General features: G+C 41.8%; 1 protein-coding gene across 2 annotated transcripts in view; it reads right to left on the bottom strand.

Moving 5' to 3' along the window:
- AGGF1 (angiogenic factor with G-patch and FHA domains 1) overlaps positions 1–6,717 on the bottom strand; it is a 46,355-nt gene extending 39,638 nt beyond the window's left edge. Inside the window, exons 1-3 of one of the 2 annotated variants that reach the window (XM_024997451.2) lie at positions 6,149–6,717; positions 2,016–2,118; positions 546–742 (exon numbers count right to left, since the gene is read on the bottom strand). In XM_024997451.2, coding sequence (XP_024853219.1) covers positions 546–742; positions 2,016–2,118; positions 6,149–6,358 — 510 coding nt within the window. In that variant the 5' untranslated portion in view covers positions 6,359–6,717. The remainder of the gene's footprint in view (positions 1–545; positions 743–2,015; positions 2,119–6,148) is intronic. The other variant, NM_001075532.2, reaches the window with a different exon arrangement.
- Positions 6,718–14,955: the final 8,238 nt, after the last annotated feature.

Below are 14,955 nucleotides of genomic sequence, written 5' to 3'. Positions count from 1 at the left end.
ACTGAATTATTCTTTACGACAAATGATCAGGATTCTTCAATAGTTACAGGCTCAAAGGGAAATAATTTTAGAAAATAGATGGGTGAGGAAAGCTATGAATTCTATATAACACATTAAGCAGTTGCCCTGTAGAAACCTTACGGGATCCTGATTCAACCAAACTGTAGAAACTAATTTATAAAGCATTCTGGGAAATTTGACAATGGCATGATGTTAGACATACAGGGAGCGTTGAAAGAAGCTGGTGTGAGCATGGTATTGTGGTTGTTCAAGATTGTTTGATTGAGTCAAAACATACTGACAAATTTTGCTTTAGTTTATGTGTACCATACTTTTTTTTGGAACACAATAGAGTAGGAAAACAATTACACATATGAATAGGTTTTAATTTTTGTTTCTCAAAAAGTGTATAATTTACTACATAATTACAGGATGTTTACAACCCTTGCATATGCTGTGATAAAAGAAGGAACTCTATTTTTCTCCATAACAACAACAAAGAACAAGTTACTGTGATAACAGTTCCAAGTAAAGCACTCTATTACCTGTGAATTCGAGGCAAAATGGTCCTCTTGTCCAAGATTTTCTGTTATATCAGTACCAGCATAAGTATCATTTTCTATGCGTGACTGGTCTTTAGAACTAAAAGTAGAAGCTTCGATATCCTTATCTTCCTGAACTGAGAGTTCAGATGCTTTATTTGGAAGATTAACTTCATTATAGTATGTCTGATAGTAATAATCTATTGCAAAAACAAAAAGTGATATCATATTACAATAGTGTATATAAAAAGAATTCCAAAACATTGCCAGCAAACACAAAAGAGCACACATTGCACGCAACTTGTAATTTTACAATTATACACATTTTAACAGATTAAAATGAATAGTGCAAGTAAATCTGCAGAAGTATGTATCTTTGATTCTTATGTCACCTTCAGTAACCTGAGCTGTCAAGCTAAAAAGAAAAAAAGGTAAGCAGATTTGGATTTTCCATAGCAAGAGGAAAAAGAGAAAACAGGTAGATAGGTTGTGTTCTGTCAAAAAAAAATTAGCAACTCTTAAAAATATCTAACCACATACCTTAGTATCGTTGAATATCAAATGACAATGGAATAAAGACAACATGTCAAGGGCTCAATTTTCCATCAAATTTCAGTCATGATGCTGACTTTTTAAAAAAACATAATATCATAATTTAGCTAAGTTGTGCACAGAATAAACAAGGCAAAATTGATTGGGAAAGACCATTTCTTGTGATTTCTATTTCTTAAAACCCAGGTGCTCAGTTATTTCGGAGAAGGCAATGGCACCCCACTCCAGTACTCTTGCCTGGAAAATCCCATGGACAGAGGAGCCTGGTGGGCTGCAGTCCATGGGGTCGCTAAGAGTCAGACACAGCTGAGTGACTTCACTTTCACTTTTCACTTTCATGCATTGGAGAAGGCAATGTCAACCTACTCCAGTGTTCTTGCCTGGAGAATCCCAGGGACAAGGGAGCCTGGTGGGCTGCTGTCTATGGGGTCGCATAGAGTCGGAAACGACTGAAGCGACTTAGCAGCAGCAGCAGCTCAGTTATTTTGCCTCTCAACATCATGCCATTGATGAGGCCAAGATTGTAGGCCCACTCTCCTCCCAGAAGGACCTAAGAGACTGACACTGAACTGAAACTAAGTGGAATACATCAACAAGAAAACACATCCCCTGGCCACAAGTAAGGCCAGATGAGAGGAGACGGTTTACAGCACAGCAAAAACTACTCAGTGAACCTGCCACTGAAAACACCAGCAATACTATGTATTTATAAGAGTAACAGTAAGTTCTACTTTCCCATCACAAGAGCAAATAGATTATCTGAAAATACCAAGTCATATAGAGAAAAGGCAACTTTGTAACAGCTCTATTTATCTAGAGGTGTGTATATATATATATATATATTTTAAGTTTAAAGAAAACGTCACATTAGCATGATTTGAAGGTAAAAGTATTCGGATAGCTTCACTATAAGGTGAATACCTGAGATTGACCAAGGAGGGTGGTTCTCTGTTTGCACTTCTACATCAGACTTTTTATTATCTTCGTTTCTCCCACAATGGAGTATTTTACTGAGCTCTTCTACCTGAAAGAAAAAAAGGCTTTAGGAAAAATAAACCATACAGCAATCTACTAATATGTACATTATTCTCCTAATATTACAGTAATTATTTTTCCTGGTAAAAGTTTGGAGAAGTACCAGTATGGGCTAGTTTCCTTTCAGAAAAACTGAAAATACTATAATTGGCTTTCACCTTTTACATCTGCAAAGGGAGATGTTTTTATTCCTATACTCTCCTGCAAAACCTCAGACTATTCCTTCCAAAAATCAGACTGACTACATTAGTAAGACCCTGTGAACAATTTATTTCTAACAAAATAAGAATGCCTTTATACTAACATTTTAACTGGTCAGCAGCTCTCCCTGAGGAGAATTAAATTACCTAGTACCATTCAGTGTTCTCTACCTGGAATTAACTACTCACTTAAATAATGTCACTCATATACATTAACACACTTTTTTCTTGAAATAGTAATCTTATACCTAAATAAATGGAGCAGAAGGAAACAGAGATGACTGCCTCAGAGGGGCATCTGGGCTCCCTGTGCCTCACTGAAGGTCAAGGCCAGAGCGCCAGAGTGTGAAGAACACCCATCGACAGACAAGAGCATCCTTATTAGCAACCTCAGTCAGACAGGGTCTCAATGCAAGACTCAGTTCAACTTAGTTCAGTCCAGTTACTCAGTTGTGTCCAACTCTTTGCGACCCCGTGAACCGCAGCACGCCAGGCCTCTCTGTCTGTCACCAACTGCCAGAGTTCACCCAAACTCATATGCATCAATTCGGTGATGCCATCCAGCCATTTCATCCTCTGTCGTCCCCTTCTCTTCCTGCCTTCAATCTTTCCCAGCCATCAGGGTCTTTTCAAATGAGTCACCTCTTCACATGAGGTGGCCAAAGTATTGGAGTTTCAGCTTCAGTATCAGTCCTTCCAATGAACACCCAGGACTGATTTCGTTTAGGATGGACTGGTTGGATCTCCTTGCAGTCCAAGGGACTCTCAAGAGTCTTCTCCAACACCACAGTTCAAAAGCATCAATTCTTCGGCGCTCAGCTTTCTTTATAGCCCAACTCTCACATCCATGTGATCACTGGAAAAACCACAGCCTTGACTAGACAGACCTTTGTTGGCAAAGTAATGTCTCTGCTTTTTAATATGCTATCTAGGTTGGTCATAGCTTTTCTTCCAAGGAGCAAGCATCTTTTAATTTCATGGCTGCAGTCACCATCTGCAGTGATTTTGGGGCCGAAGAAAATAAAGTCTGTCACTGTTTCCATTGTTTCCCATCTATTTGCCATGAAGTGATGGGACCAGATGCCATGATCTTAGTTTTCTGACTGCCTAGCTTTAAGCCAACTTTTTCACTCTCCTCTTTCACTTTCATCAAGAGGCTCTTTAGTTCTTCTTCACTTTCTGCCATTAGGGTGGTGTCATCTGCATATCTGAGGTTACTGATATTTCTCCCGGCAATCCTGATTCCAGCTTCTGCTTCATCCAGCCCAGAGTTTCTCATGATGTACTCTGCATAGAAGTTAAATAAGCAGGGTGACAATATACACCCTTGACGTACTCCTTTCCTGATCTGGAAAAGTCTGCTGTTCCATGTCCACTTCTAACTGTTGCTTCCTGATTTGCATACAGATTTCTCAAGAGGCAGGTCAGGTGGTCAGGTATTCCCATCTCTTTCAGAATTTTCCACAATATATTGTGATCCACACAGTCAAAGGCTTTGGCATAGTCAATAAAGCAGAAATAGATGTTTTTTCTGGAATTCTCTTGCTTTTTCAATGATGCAATGTGAGATTATGTTCCTTATAAGCATGAAACTAAAATACAAGCTTCCACATATTTTTTTTCATGTTACACAGAGGTTAAAAAGAGAAAGGTGGTAAGACTGATTATATACTGATTATCTATGCATTTCATAAATGATCAGATCTGCTGCTACCACCAAAGCTGGAACTAGAGTGAAGCAAGCAAGGCACCAAAGGCACAAAATTTAAGGAGGCACTCACACTTAGGCTCATCAAAGTTTAAGATAGTACCTGACAATCAGTACCCCCTTGAATTTTTCGCCTTAGGCTACTGATTGCCTTGCCCTAATCCTGGTTCTGGCTACTACTACTATTACTGTGAACAAGATAATTTATTTAGCACGTGCCACATTCTAGGCACTGCACTTGGTACTCTGGATGACATCTCATTCATTCTTACAACCACCTTACAAACTGGCTGTCTTAATCCCCATTTTAAACATGAGAAATTTAAAGAGATAAAGTAATTTGCACAAAGTTTCTTTGACTTCAAAGCCTGTACATTTATGTATTTTCCTGCTAGTTGAACTTCAGTTCTCAAGCCAATTTTTTACTGCTCCAGATAAACCACTATCTAGTACTTAGCAATGACAGTTAACAAACTCCACCCAACACCCGGGGAGGCTGACTAGAAAGATAGTAAAGAGTCAGTACTATCATTAGGAAAGTTACAGCTTTCTGTGCATTTCAATTTTTCATATTAGACAACCATCAAGTTAACACTAATAACCAAAATGCTGGCTCTTCAAAGACTAGCAGAAACATTTTTAGAATCTCTGTAGCAAGCAGAACTTTCACAATTTAGAATTATAAAAGCATTTTTTTTAAGGCTATCAAATTTTGCTCCCCTTTCCCCACAATATTTTAACCGTATTAGTAGTCTCCTGTAGGTGTCCAAGAAATAGCTGTTGAGTAACCAAACACAAATTTTCTATATCATAATATTAACAACTCCATACAATGGTCACAGAAAGTCACTGCAACTCAGCACTTATTTGCATAGCTTATTTGACAAAGCATAACAAAGTCTGATATTGTAATTTTCACCCTACATATGTGGTTTTAGGAAATGTACCAATATATGTCAAAGGACAACAGTTTAACTGAAATTAATAATTACATGTAAATATAACTTGTTGGGAAAGAATGCAATAGCCCCAAAAAATCAAGCTGGAAAATTATGCTGCTTAAAAATTCAAGGGGGTACTGATTCTCAGGTACTATCCTAAACTTCCATGAGCCTAAGTGTGAGTTCCTCCTTAAATTTTGTGCCTTAGGTGCCTTGTTGGCGTCACTCTAGTTCCAGCTTCAGTGGTAGTAGCAGATGTCTGTTAGTTTAAATATTTGCCCTTACTGTATTTTATGGCAAAGAGTTAGCTGTTTAGTGTCTTTAACAAGCAGAGTTCTATCTTCCCGACTTCCACCAGACAACTCAAGATAAATGCCCAGAAAAACCTCACATTAATACCTTCTTGTTGTTTAGTCGCTCAGTCGTGTCTGACACTTCACGACCCTATGGACTGTAGCCCATTAGTCTCCTCTGTCCATGGGATTTCCCAGGCAAGAATACCGAAGGGGATTGCCATTACCTGCTCCACACGATTTTCCGAACCCCCCTACTCACGTCTCCTGAATTGGCAGGTGGATTCTTTTACCACTGAGCCACCAGGGAAGCCCCCTTACATATCCATAGCGATCAAAACGGTGAAATAGCTTATGGACGCTTAATGTGACTTAACCTTCATCAGTTGGTGCCATCATTCTCATTTTATGGGCAACCAAGGCTCAATTCAAGGCTCAACCAAGGTCGCAACGAGTCGGACACGACTGAGCGACTGAACTGGAACTGGAAAGCTCAATTTCAGTTCACCCTTCTAGACAATGATAAATGGGGCTCTGATTGCAATTGGTGCTTTACAAACTCAAAAAGTGATATGGAATATTATAAATGTGCCTACTGCCAAGGGGATTTTACAAGTGAGAATGAAAACTCAAGGTCCTTAAGTTCACTTCACGCCCGGCCGCAACTGCAGCTCACGCATTTCATCTAAACCGAGTACCCCAACTCTTAGGTTTGTTCCAAAGGTTCTTGTAATTAAAATAGCACAACTTTTAACTCTCCCAGGTACTCTCTAAAGCAGTCCAGGGCCCTGCCAGGGAGCCCTCCCGAGGCGATCCCAGCCCTCGAAGGCCTCGCAGCGGGCTGGGTGGGGCGTGGGGCTGGAACCGGAAGGCGCACCTGGGTGCGGAGCTCCTGGTTGTTGCTCTCGGCGCTCTGGTACAGCCGCTCCGTGTGATGCAACAGCTTCTCGATCTCCCGCACTTGTCGCTTGCAGCTCCGCAGCTCGCGTTCCAACGTCTCCACCTTGCGCCTCAGCTGGGCCAGCTCAGGCTCGGGGGAGGGTGGCGGCGACGGAGACAACGAAGGCGGCGGCGCCTCGGAGGCCATGGGGTCCGGCGCGAGGCGGCCCGTGGGCGCGGAGGGGGCTGCGCTCAGACCGAGGTGGACGCCGGCAGACCCGGGAGCCAAGGGAGCGCGCGGGCAGCGAAGGGCGGCCTCAGCTCCGCCCGGCCGCGGCGGCCCCTGGCCATGACGCCCTGAAGCTTGTTCCCTGTAGCCGAGAGGGACTGCGGACAAACAAACAAGGAACAGATAATGGGCACGGCCCAGCCAGGCCGGCTTTCAAACAGTAAAACTTTATTGGTAACTTCCCGTCCAACCGATCCCGTAAGCCGCAGAAACGTTAGACAAATGGGCGGGATAGAGAAGGGACCGAAGCGATCCGGCCGTTTCTCGGCGGAACCGGAAACGATGGTGTTGGCGGTGGGCCAGACGGAAAAGGAAGCGACGGGAACCGAGAAAGGCCTTACGGCGCACAAGCGCGGGCTACCGGGTGGGCGGGGCGGGGGCGGGGCGGTACCGAGGGCGTGGAAAGCCAATGCAAAAGCTGCTACAGACTGTAGCCCAGGAGAGAGGAACTAGGTCGAGCATTCTTGCGGGCTTTTACCATCGTAAGCTTTCAAAACGTTTTCAAACTTTTTGCAGAGTTCACTTCCTAGCTGCTTATTTTACAGATAATAGCGAATCTCCAAGAAATTATTTGCCAAGAATTAATGGCTCAAGCGGTAAAGAATCTGCCTGCAATGCAGGAGACACAAGAGACGCGGGTTCCCTGGGTCAGGAAGACCCCCTGGAAAAGGAAAGGCCAACCCACTCCGGGATTCTTGCCTGGAAAATTCGATAGACAGAGAAGCCTGGCGGCCTGCAGTCCATGGAGTCTCTAAAGAGTCAGACACGACTTAGCGACTAAACCAAACCATAGAATTAATACTAAACCAGGACTGAAACGTAGTCTTCTGATGCTCTGCTTGCTTAGTGCTTCTGCAGATTCTGTGAGGTTAGGAACCCCCAGTACAAGAAAACAAATTCCTTTAGGTCTGGCTTGCAGAAAGAAGCATCCCTGGTGGGAAAATAAGCAGCAAGATTCTATACAAGCAGGAGAGAAAGTTTTTCTATTACAGTGGATCTATTTGGTGTTTCGTCTACATTAAACTGGCCTTTGCTCATGCTGAGCCTGAGCCCTTAAACTGATGAGGGCTTCTTGAAACACACTTCCTTCCTTAGCCAGGGTTATTTAGAATTAGAGCCTGACCTCAGAATGCTGGGCCTGAGCGTTTGGAAGTCAGCTACTACATCTTGTCCGTCTTCTCCCAGGGCTCAGCCCAGTGCCGGTCACAGAGCTGCTGCTGCTAAGTCGCTTCAGTCGTGTCCGACTCTGTGCCACCCCATAGACGGCAGCCAACCAGGCTCCCCCGTCCCTGGAATTCTCCAGGCAAGAACACTGGAGTGGGTTGCCATTTCCTTCTCCCGTGTATGAAAGTGAAAGTGAAGTCGCTCAGTCGCATCCGACTCTTCGCGACCCCATGGACTGCAACCTACCAGGCTCCCCGTCCATGGGGTTTTCCCGGCAAGAGTACTGGAGTGGGGTGCCATCGCCTTCTCTGCAGTCACAGAGCAGGGATCCTTAAATATTTGCTGAACATAAGAATCCTGTTAGATGTCCTAGTTCAGTGGCCGCTGTGACTGCTTTTTGTCCTGTGCACTGCCCACTAGTTAAGTCACGGGGTGAGCTCTCCAAAGGGGACCTGCCCTCTCTAGGTCCTGCACACTTTATTCCTTAGGCTTTAAGAGTCCTTCAACAAGGAACCACAGTGCTCTCCTAGCCATCAAAAGATATTTAGTGAGAAGACACAGTATGTTCTCTCCGATGTAAAATAGAGATGTGCTGCCCGCGCCCCCACCATCTGACCTACCTTAAAGCATTATGAGTCTAATCAAGAATTTGTCCAAATCTTTATATTAAAAGCTATTTTTCCATCTTTGAGGTGGGGGCAGTGGGATAAGGAATCCCATAAACACCACTTGGAAGTAACTTTAAGGTAAAGGGTACTTCCTAGCTCATTTTATAGATGAGATTTTAAGTTTTAACCATTCATTATAGAATGAATAAATAAACTTATTAGCTGCTACTTGAAGTAATTTTTTTTTTTAATTTGCCTCAATGGTAATCCATTTAATCCTAAATTCTGACCTATCCTGCAACTAATCTATAACTTACCTCTGATCATTAGTCTGGAAGAAAAAGTGACAATTTTTTTTGAGGAAAAAAAAAGCTTTGTGTATCAGGTGGAAATTGCAAGAAGGTTCTAGGTAACATACCTTAGTCTGTTGTGCCATGCCATATGTCCTTAAGTATAAATCTATCCTTATCCTTCAGTTCAGTTCAGTCACTAGTTGTGTCTGACTCTGCCACCCCATGGACTGCAGCATGCCAGGATTCCCTGTCCTTCACTATCTCCCAGAGTTTGCTCACACTCATATCCGTTGAGTTGGTGATGCCATCCAACCATCTCATCCTCTGTCTTCCCCTTCTCCTCCCGCCTTCAATCTTTCCCACCATCAGGGTCTTTTCCTATGAGTCAGTTCTTCACATCAGGTGGGCAAATTATTGGAGTTTCAGCTTCACCATCAGTCCTTCCAATGAATATTCAGGACTGATTTCCTGTAGGACAGACTGGTTGGATCTCCTTGCAGTCCAAGGGACTCTCAAGAATCTTCTCCAATGCCACAGTTCAAAAGCATCAGTTCTTTAATTGATTGAATTAAGCTTCAATCAATTCCTTATTATTTCTTTTTAAAATTTTTATTAGAGTTGATGTACAATGTTGTGTTATTTTCTGTACAGCAAAGTGAGTGTTATATATTTACATATATCCACTCTTTAGATTCTTTTCCCATATAAGTTATTACAGGTTATTTCCCATATAAGTTATTACAGGTTATTATTTGTCTTTTTCTGTCTGATTTACTTCATTTAGTATGACAATCTCTAGCTTCATCCATGTTGTGCAAATGGCATTTTTTGTTCATGGTGTATAGGTACCACATCTTCTTTATCTACTACTCTCTCAGTGGGCATTTTTGTTGTTTCCAAGTCTTGGCTATTGCAAATAGTGCTGCAATGAATATTGGGATGTGTGTATCTTTTCAAATTATGGTTTTCTTTGATTAAATAGAACCCAAAGAATGGGAGAACATATTTGCAAACAAAGTGACCAACAAGAGATTACTCTCCAAAATACATAAGCAATTCAAGCAACTCAATTTAAAAAAAAAAACAATTAAAAAATGAGCAGAAGATCTAAATAGACGTATCTCCAAAGAAGACAAACAGATGGCCAAATAACACATGAAAAGATGCTCAGCATCACTAATGATTAGAGAAATGCAAATCAAAACTATAATGAGGTATCACCTCATACCATCAGAATGGCCATTATCAAAAAACCTACCGATGCTGCTGCTAAGTCGCTTCAGTCGTGTCCGACCCTGTGCGACCCCATAGACGGCAGCCCACCAGGCTCCTCCATCCCTGGGATTCTCCAGGCAAGAACACTGGAGTGGGTTGCCATTTCCTTCTCCAATGCATGAAAGTGAAAAGTGAAAGTGAAGTCACTCAGTCGTGTCCGACTCTAGCGACCCCATGGAGTGCAGCCCACCAGGCTCCTCCATCCATGGGATTTTCCAGGCAAGAGTACTGGAGTGGGGTGCCATTGCCTTCTCCGATCAAAAAACCTACAAACAATAAATGTTGGAGACAGTGTGGAGAAAAGTGAATCCTTCCACACTGTTTGTGGGAATGTAAATTGGTACAACCATTATGGAGAACAGTATGGAGGTTCCTTAAAAAACTAAACATAGAACTACCATATAATCCAGCAATCCCACTCCTGAGCACATATCTGGAGAAAATTCCCCACTTCTCTATAGCTTGTGTTATACCACTTCACCTCTACAGAAGACCTGCACTGGTACCTGTCTTTGCTAACTAAAATCCAGAGGGATTTCCATTTTGATGAAAAAAGGCAGAATCTGAAAATAGTGTTCAGCATTTGTTTTGCAGCACCCAGAGCAGTAAGAATGGCACCACCCAGCTCCTTGCAAAAGAACTATTTCAGCATCTCAACACCAGCCTACATGGCCATGAACTGTGTCTGTGAATATTTGTGCTTTAATCTCCATTTACTTTGTGCACACCCATGAGCAAGATGTATCTAAAGGTATCAGAAAGGTCAAAGAGAGATCACAAGAATGTTGTACTTAGCATAAAACTGGATGTATTGATAATTAAGAATTTTTATCATGGTGAACAAAATAGACGCTGCACGTGCATTGAACTTGACTGCATCCACCCTGTGCACCAAGTGCACACAGGAGAGGTTCTTCAAAGCTGCCAAAGTTACTACTATTTCTGCTAGTAGCAAAGTGGTCTCCTTTGGTTGGCATCCAGTAATTGATAAAATGGAAAGTCTGTTGCTTGAGTGGACTCATAGATGTACAAGGTTCACTGTTAAGTTATCCTATGCTTACAGAGAAATCAGTACATCTTTTCAATAAACTGAAACAGAATGATGGTGGTTCAAGTGTGGCAACAGTGGAGTTTAAAGGAGGTCATGCCCATCACAAGCATGGAAATCAAAACTGTAATCAGAAATCTTCCAGCAAACAAAAGCCCAGGAACAGACAGCTTCACAGCTGAATTCTACCAAAAATTTAGAGAAGAGCTAACACTTATCCTACTCAAACTCTTCGAGAAAATTGCAGAGGAAGGTAAACTTCCAAACTCATTCTATGAGGCCACCATCACCCTAATACCAAAACCTGACAAAGATGCCACAAAAAAAGAAAACTACAGGCCAATATCACTGATGAACATAGATGCAAAAATCCTTAACAAAATTATAGCAAACCGAATCCAACAACATATGAAAAAGATCATACATTATGACCAAGTGGGCTTTATCCCAGGATTGCAAGGATTCTTCAATATTTGCAAATCAATCAATGTGGAGAAATCAATTTGCCTGACTTCAGACTATACTACAAAGCTACAGTCATCAAGACAGTATGGTACTGGCACAAAGACAGAAATATAGATCAATGGAACAAAATAGAAAGCCCATAGATAAATCCATGCCCTATGGACACCTTATCTTTGACAAAGGAGGCAAGAATATACAATGGAGAAAAGACAATCTCTTTAACAAGTGGTGCTGGGAAAACCAGTCAACCGCTTGTAAAAGAATGAAACTAGAACATTTTCTAACACCCTACACAAAAATAAACCCAAAATGGATTAAAGATCTAAATGTAAGACCAGAAACTATAAAACTCCTAGAGGAAAACATAGGCAAAACACTCTCCTACATAAATCACAGCAGGATCCTCTATGACCCACCTCCCAGAGTAATAGAAATAAAAGCAAAAATAAACAAATGAGACCTAATCGAACTTAAAAGCTTTTGCACAATGAAAAAAACTATAAGCAAGGTGGAAAGACAGCCTTCAGAATGGGAGAAAATAATAGCAAATGAAGCAACTGACAAAGAATTAATCTCAAAAATAAACAAGCAGCTCCAGAAGCTCAATTCCACAAAAATAAGCGACCCAATCAAAAAATGGGCCAAAGAACCAAAAGATATTTCTCCAAAGAAGACATACAGATGGCTAACAAACACTTGAAAAGATACTCAACATTACTCATTATCAGAGAAATGCGAATCAAAACCACAGTGAGGTACCATCTCACACCAGTCAGAATGGCTGCTATCAAAAAGTCTACAAGCAATAAATGCTGGAGAGGGTGTGGAGAAAAAGAAACCCTCTTACACTGTTGGTGGGAGTGCAAACTAATACAGCCACTATGGAGAACAATGTGGAGAGTCCATAAAAAACTGGAAATAGAACTGCCATACGACCCAGCAATCCCACTGCTGGGCATACACACCGATGAAACTAGAATTGAAAGAGACACACGTACCCCATTGTTCATCACAGTGCTGTTTACAATAGCCAAGACATCGAAGCAACCTAGATGTCCATTGGAAGATGAATGGATAAGAAAGCTTGGTACATATACACAATGGAATATTACTCAGCCATTAAAAAGAAATGTATTTGAATCAGTTCTAATGAGGTGGATGAAACTGGAGCCTATTATACAGAGTGAAGTAAGTCAGAAAGAAAAACACCAATATAGTATACTAACGCATATATATGGAATTTAGAAAGATGGTAATGATGACCCTATATGCAAGACAGCAAAAGAGACACAGATATAAAGAACAGTCCTTTGGACTCTGGGAGAAGGCAAGGGGGGGATGATTTGAGAGGGTAGCATTGAAACGTGTATATTATCATATGTGAAGCTAATTGCCAGTCCAGGTTCGATGCATGAGGCAGGGTGCTCAGGGCTGGTGTACTGGGATGACCCTGAGGGATGGGATGGGGAGGGAGTTGGGAAGGAGGGTCAGGATGGGGAACATATTACACCCATGGCTGATTCATGTTGATGTATGGCCAAAACTACTACAATACCGTAAAGTAATTAGCCTCCAATTAAAATAAATAAATAAATTTTAAAATAAAATAAAATGACCTAAAATGTGAAAAAAATAAATAAAGGAGGTCATGGTGCTTTGATCAGTTTTTGAGGTGAGGGGAATTTCATTGCCTAAAGGTTACTGGAGAGAGTGTTTTGGCTGATACTGAGGCTACCAAAAAGTTTCCAGAACTGAAGAAAATAATTATAGAAGTTGGTTATTTATATAAGCAAGTGTCTAATTGCAAGGAAACAGCAATTTATTGGGGAAAAAATTGCCAAGAAAAATCATTAATTTCAATAAAAGAAAGGCAGGCTAAGGGATGTAAAGAATTGAAGGACAGGCTAACCCTGTCCTATCATTAAAACCTCTGGTAAGGTTATCCTTGCACTCCTTCGCTCAGCCGTGTCCGACTCTTTGCAACCCCATAGACTGTAGCCTACCAGGCTCCTTTGTCCATGGGATTTTCCAGGCAGTAGTACTGGAGTGGATTGCCATTTCCTTCTCCAGGGGATCTTCCCAACCCAGGGCTTGAACCCAGGTCTCCCACATTGTAGATAGACGCTTTACTGTCTGAGCCACCAGGGAAGTCCTTAGGCCTTTACTAAGGCACACTCAAAAAACCCGAGGGCATGTAAGGACATCATTAAGAATGCACTTCCTGTTGTGTTTCATTCACATCCAAGTGGTTGGAGTACCCAAGTGATTTTTTTCTAAGTGCATAAGTGGATATATTAGTCCTTTAGTTGAAAAATACTGTAGAGAAAATAACCATGATAATAGGCACCTTTTGGCTGCCTCTTGAGAAATCTGTATGCAGGTCAGGAAGCAACAGTTAGAACTGGACATGGAACAACAGACTGGTTCCAAATAGGAAAAGGAGTATGTCAAGGCTGTATATTGTCACCCTGCTTATTTAACTTATATGCAGAGTACATCATGAGAAACGCTGGACTGGAAGAAGCTCAAGCTGGAATCAAGATTGCCGGGAGAAATATCAATAACCTCAGATATGCAGATGACACCACCCTCATGGCAGAAAGTGAAGAGGAACTCAAAAGCCTCTTGATGAAGGTGAAAGTGGAGAGTGAAAAAGTTGGCTTAAAGCTCAACATTCAGAAAACGAAGATCATGGCATCTGGTCCCATCACTTCATGGGAAATAGATGGGGAAACAGTGGAAACAGTGTCAGGCTTTATATTTTTGGGCTCCAAAATCACTGCAGATGGTGACTGCAGCCATGAAATTAAAAGACGCTTACTCCTTGGAAGGAAAGTTATGACCAACATAGACAGCATATTCAAAAGCAGAGACATTACTTTGCCAACAAAGGTCCATCTAGTCAAGGCTATGGTTTTTCCTGTGGTCATGTATGGATATGAGAGTTGGACTGTGAAGAAGGCTGAGCGCCAAAGAATTGATGCTTTTGAACTGTGGTGTTGGAGAAGACTCTTGAGAGTCCCTTGGACTGCAAGGAGATCCAACCAGTCCATTCTGAAGGAGATCAGCCCTGGGATTTCTTTGGAAGGAATGATGCTAAAGCTGAAACTCCAGTACTTTGGCCACCTCATGCAAAGAGTTGACTCATTGGAAAAGACTCTGATGCTGGGAGGGATTGGGGGCAGGAAGAGAAGGGGATGACAGAGGATGAGATGGCTGGATGGCATCACTGACTCGATGGACGTGGGTCTGAGTGAACTCTGGGATTTGGTGATGGACAGGGAGGCCTGGTGTGCTGCAATTCATAGGGTCGCCAAGAGTCAGACAGGACTGAGCGCCTGAACTGAACTGAACTGAATTGTGCTGCTTATCTACCTGGCATTGTTGAGGATGGTGGTAACATTTGTGTTGTGTTCTTACCACTGAATATAACATCATTGCTTCAATGTATGATCCAGCCTGATAGCTAAAATTAAGGTTTACTCAACACAAAATGTGATCTGTTTTATTATAAATGCTATTGCCAGAAAGGGAAACTCCAAAGCATCTTTATCAGAGATGCTTTGGAAATTACTACAATATAAAATTAACAATCATCAACCTTGGAGATGCTCTTGATCAACTAATAATCTCAATGAGAAATGGCATTTGGAGGAAACTATG

Source organism: Bos taurus, chromosome 10 (genome assembly GCF_002263795.3).
Source record: "Bos taurus isolate L1 Dominette 01449 registration number 42190680 breed Hereford chromosome 10, ARS-UCD2.0, whole genome shotgun sequence".
In the NCBI taxonomy this organism is placed as follows: domain Eukaryota; kingdom Metazoa; phylum Chordata; class Mammalia; order Artiodactyla; family Bovidae; genus Bos; species Bos taurus.
Note: the sequence above shows the minus strand (reverse complement) of the source record. Positions and strands in the feature narration are given on the sequence as shown.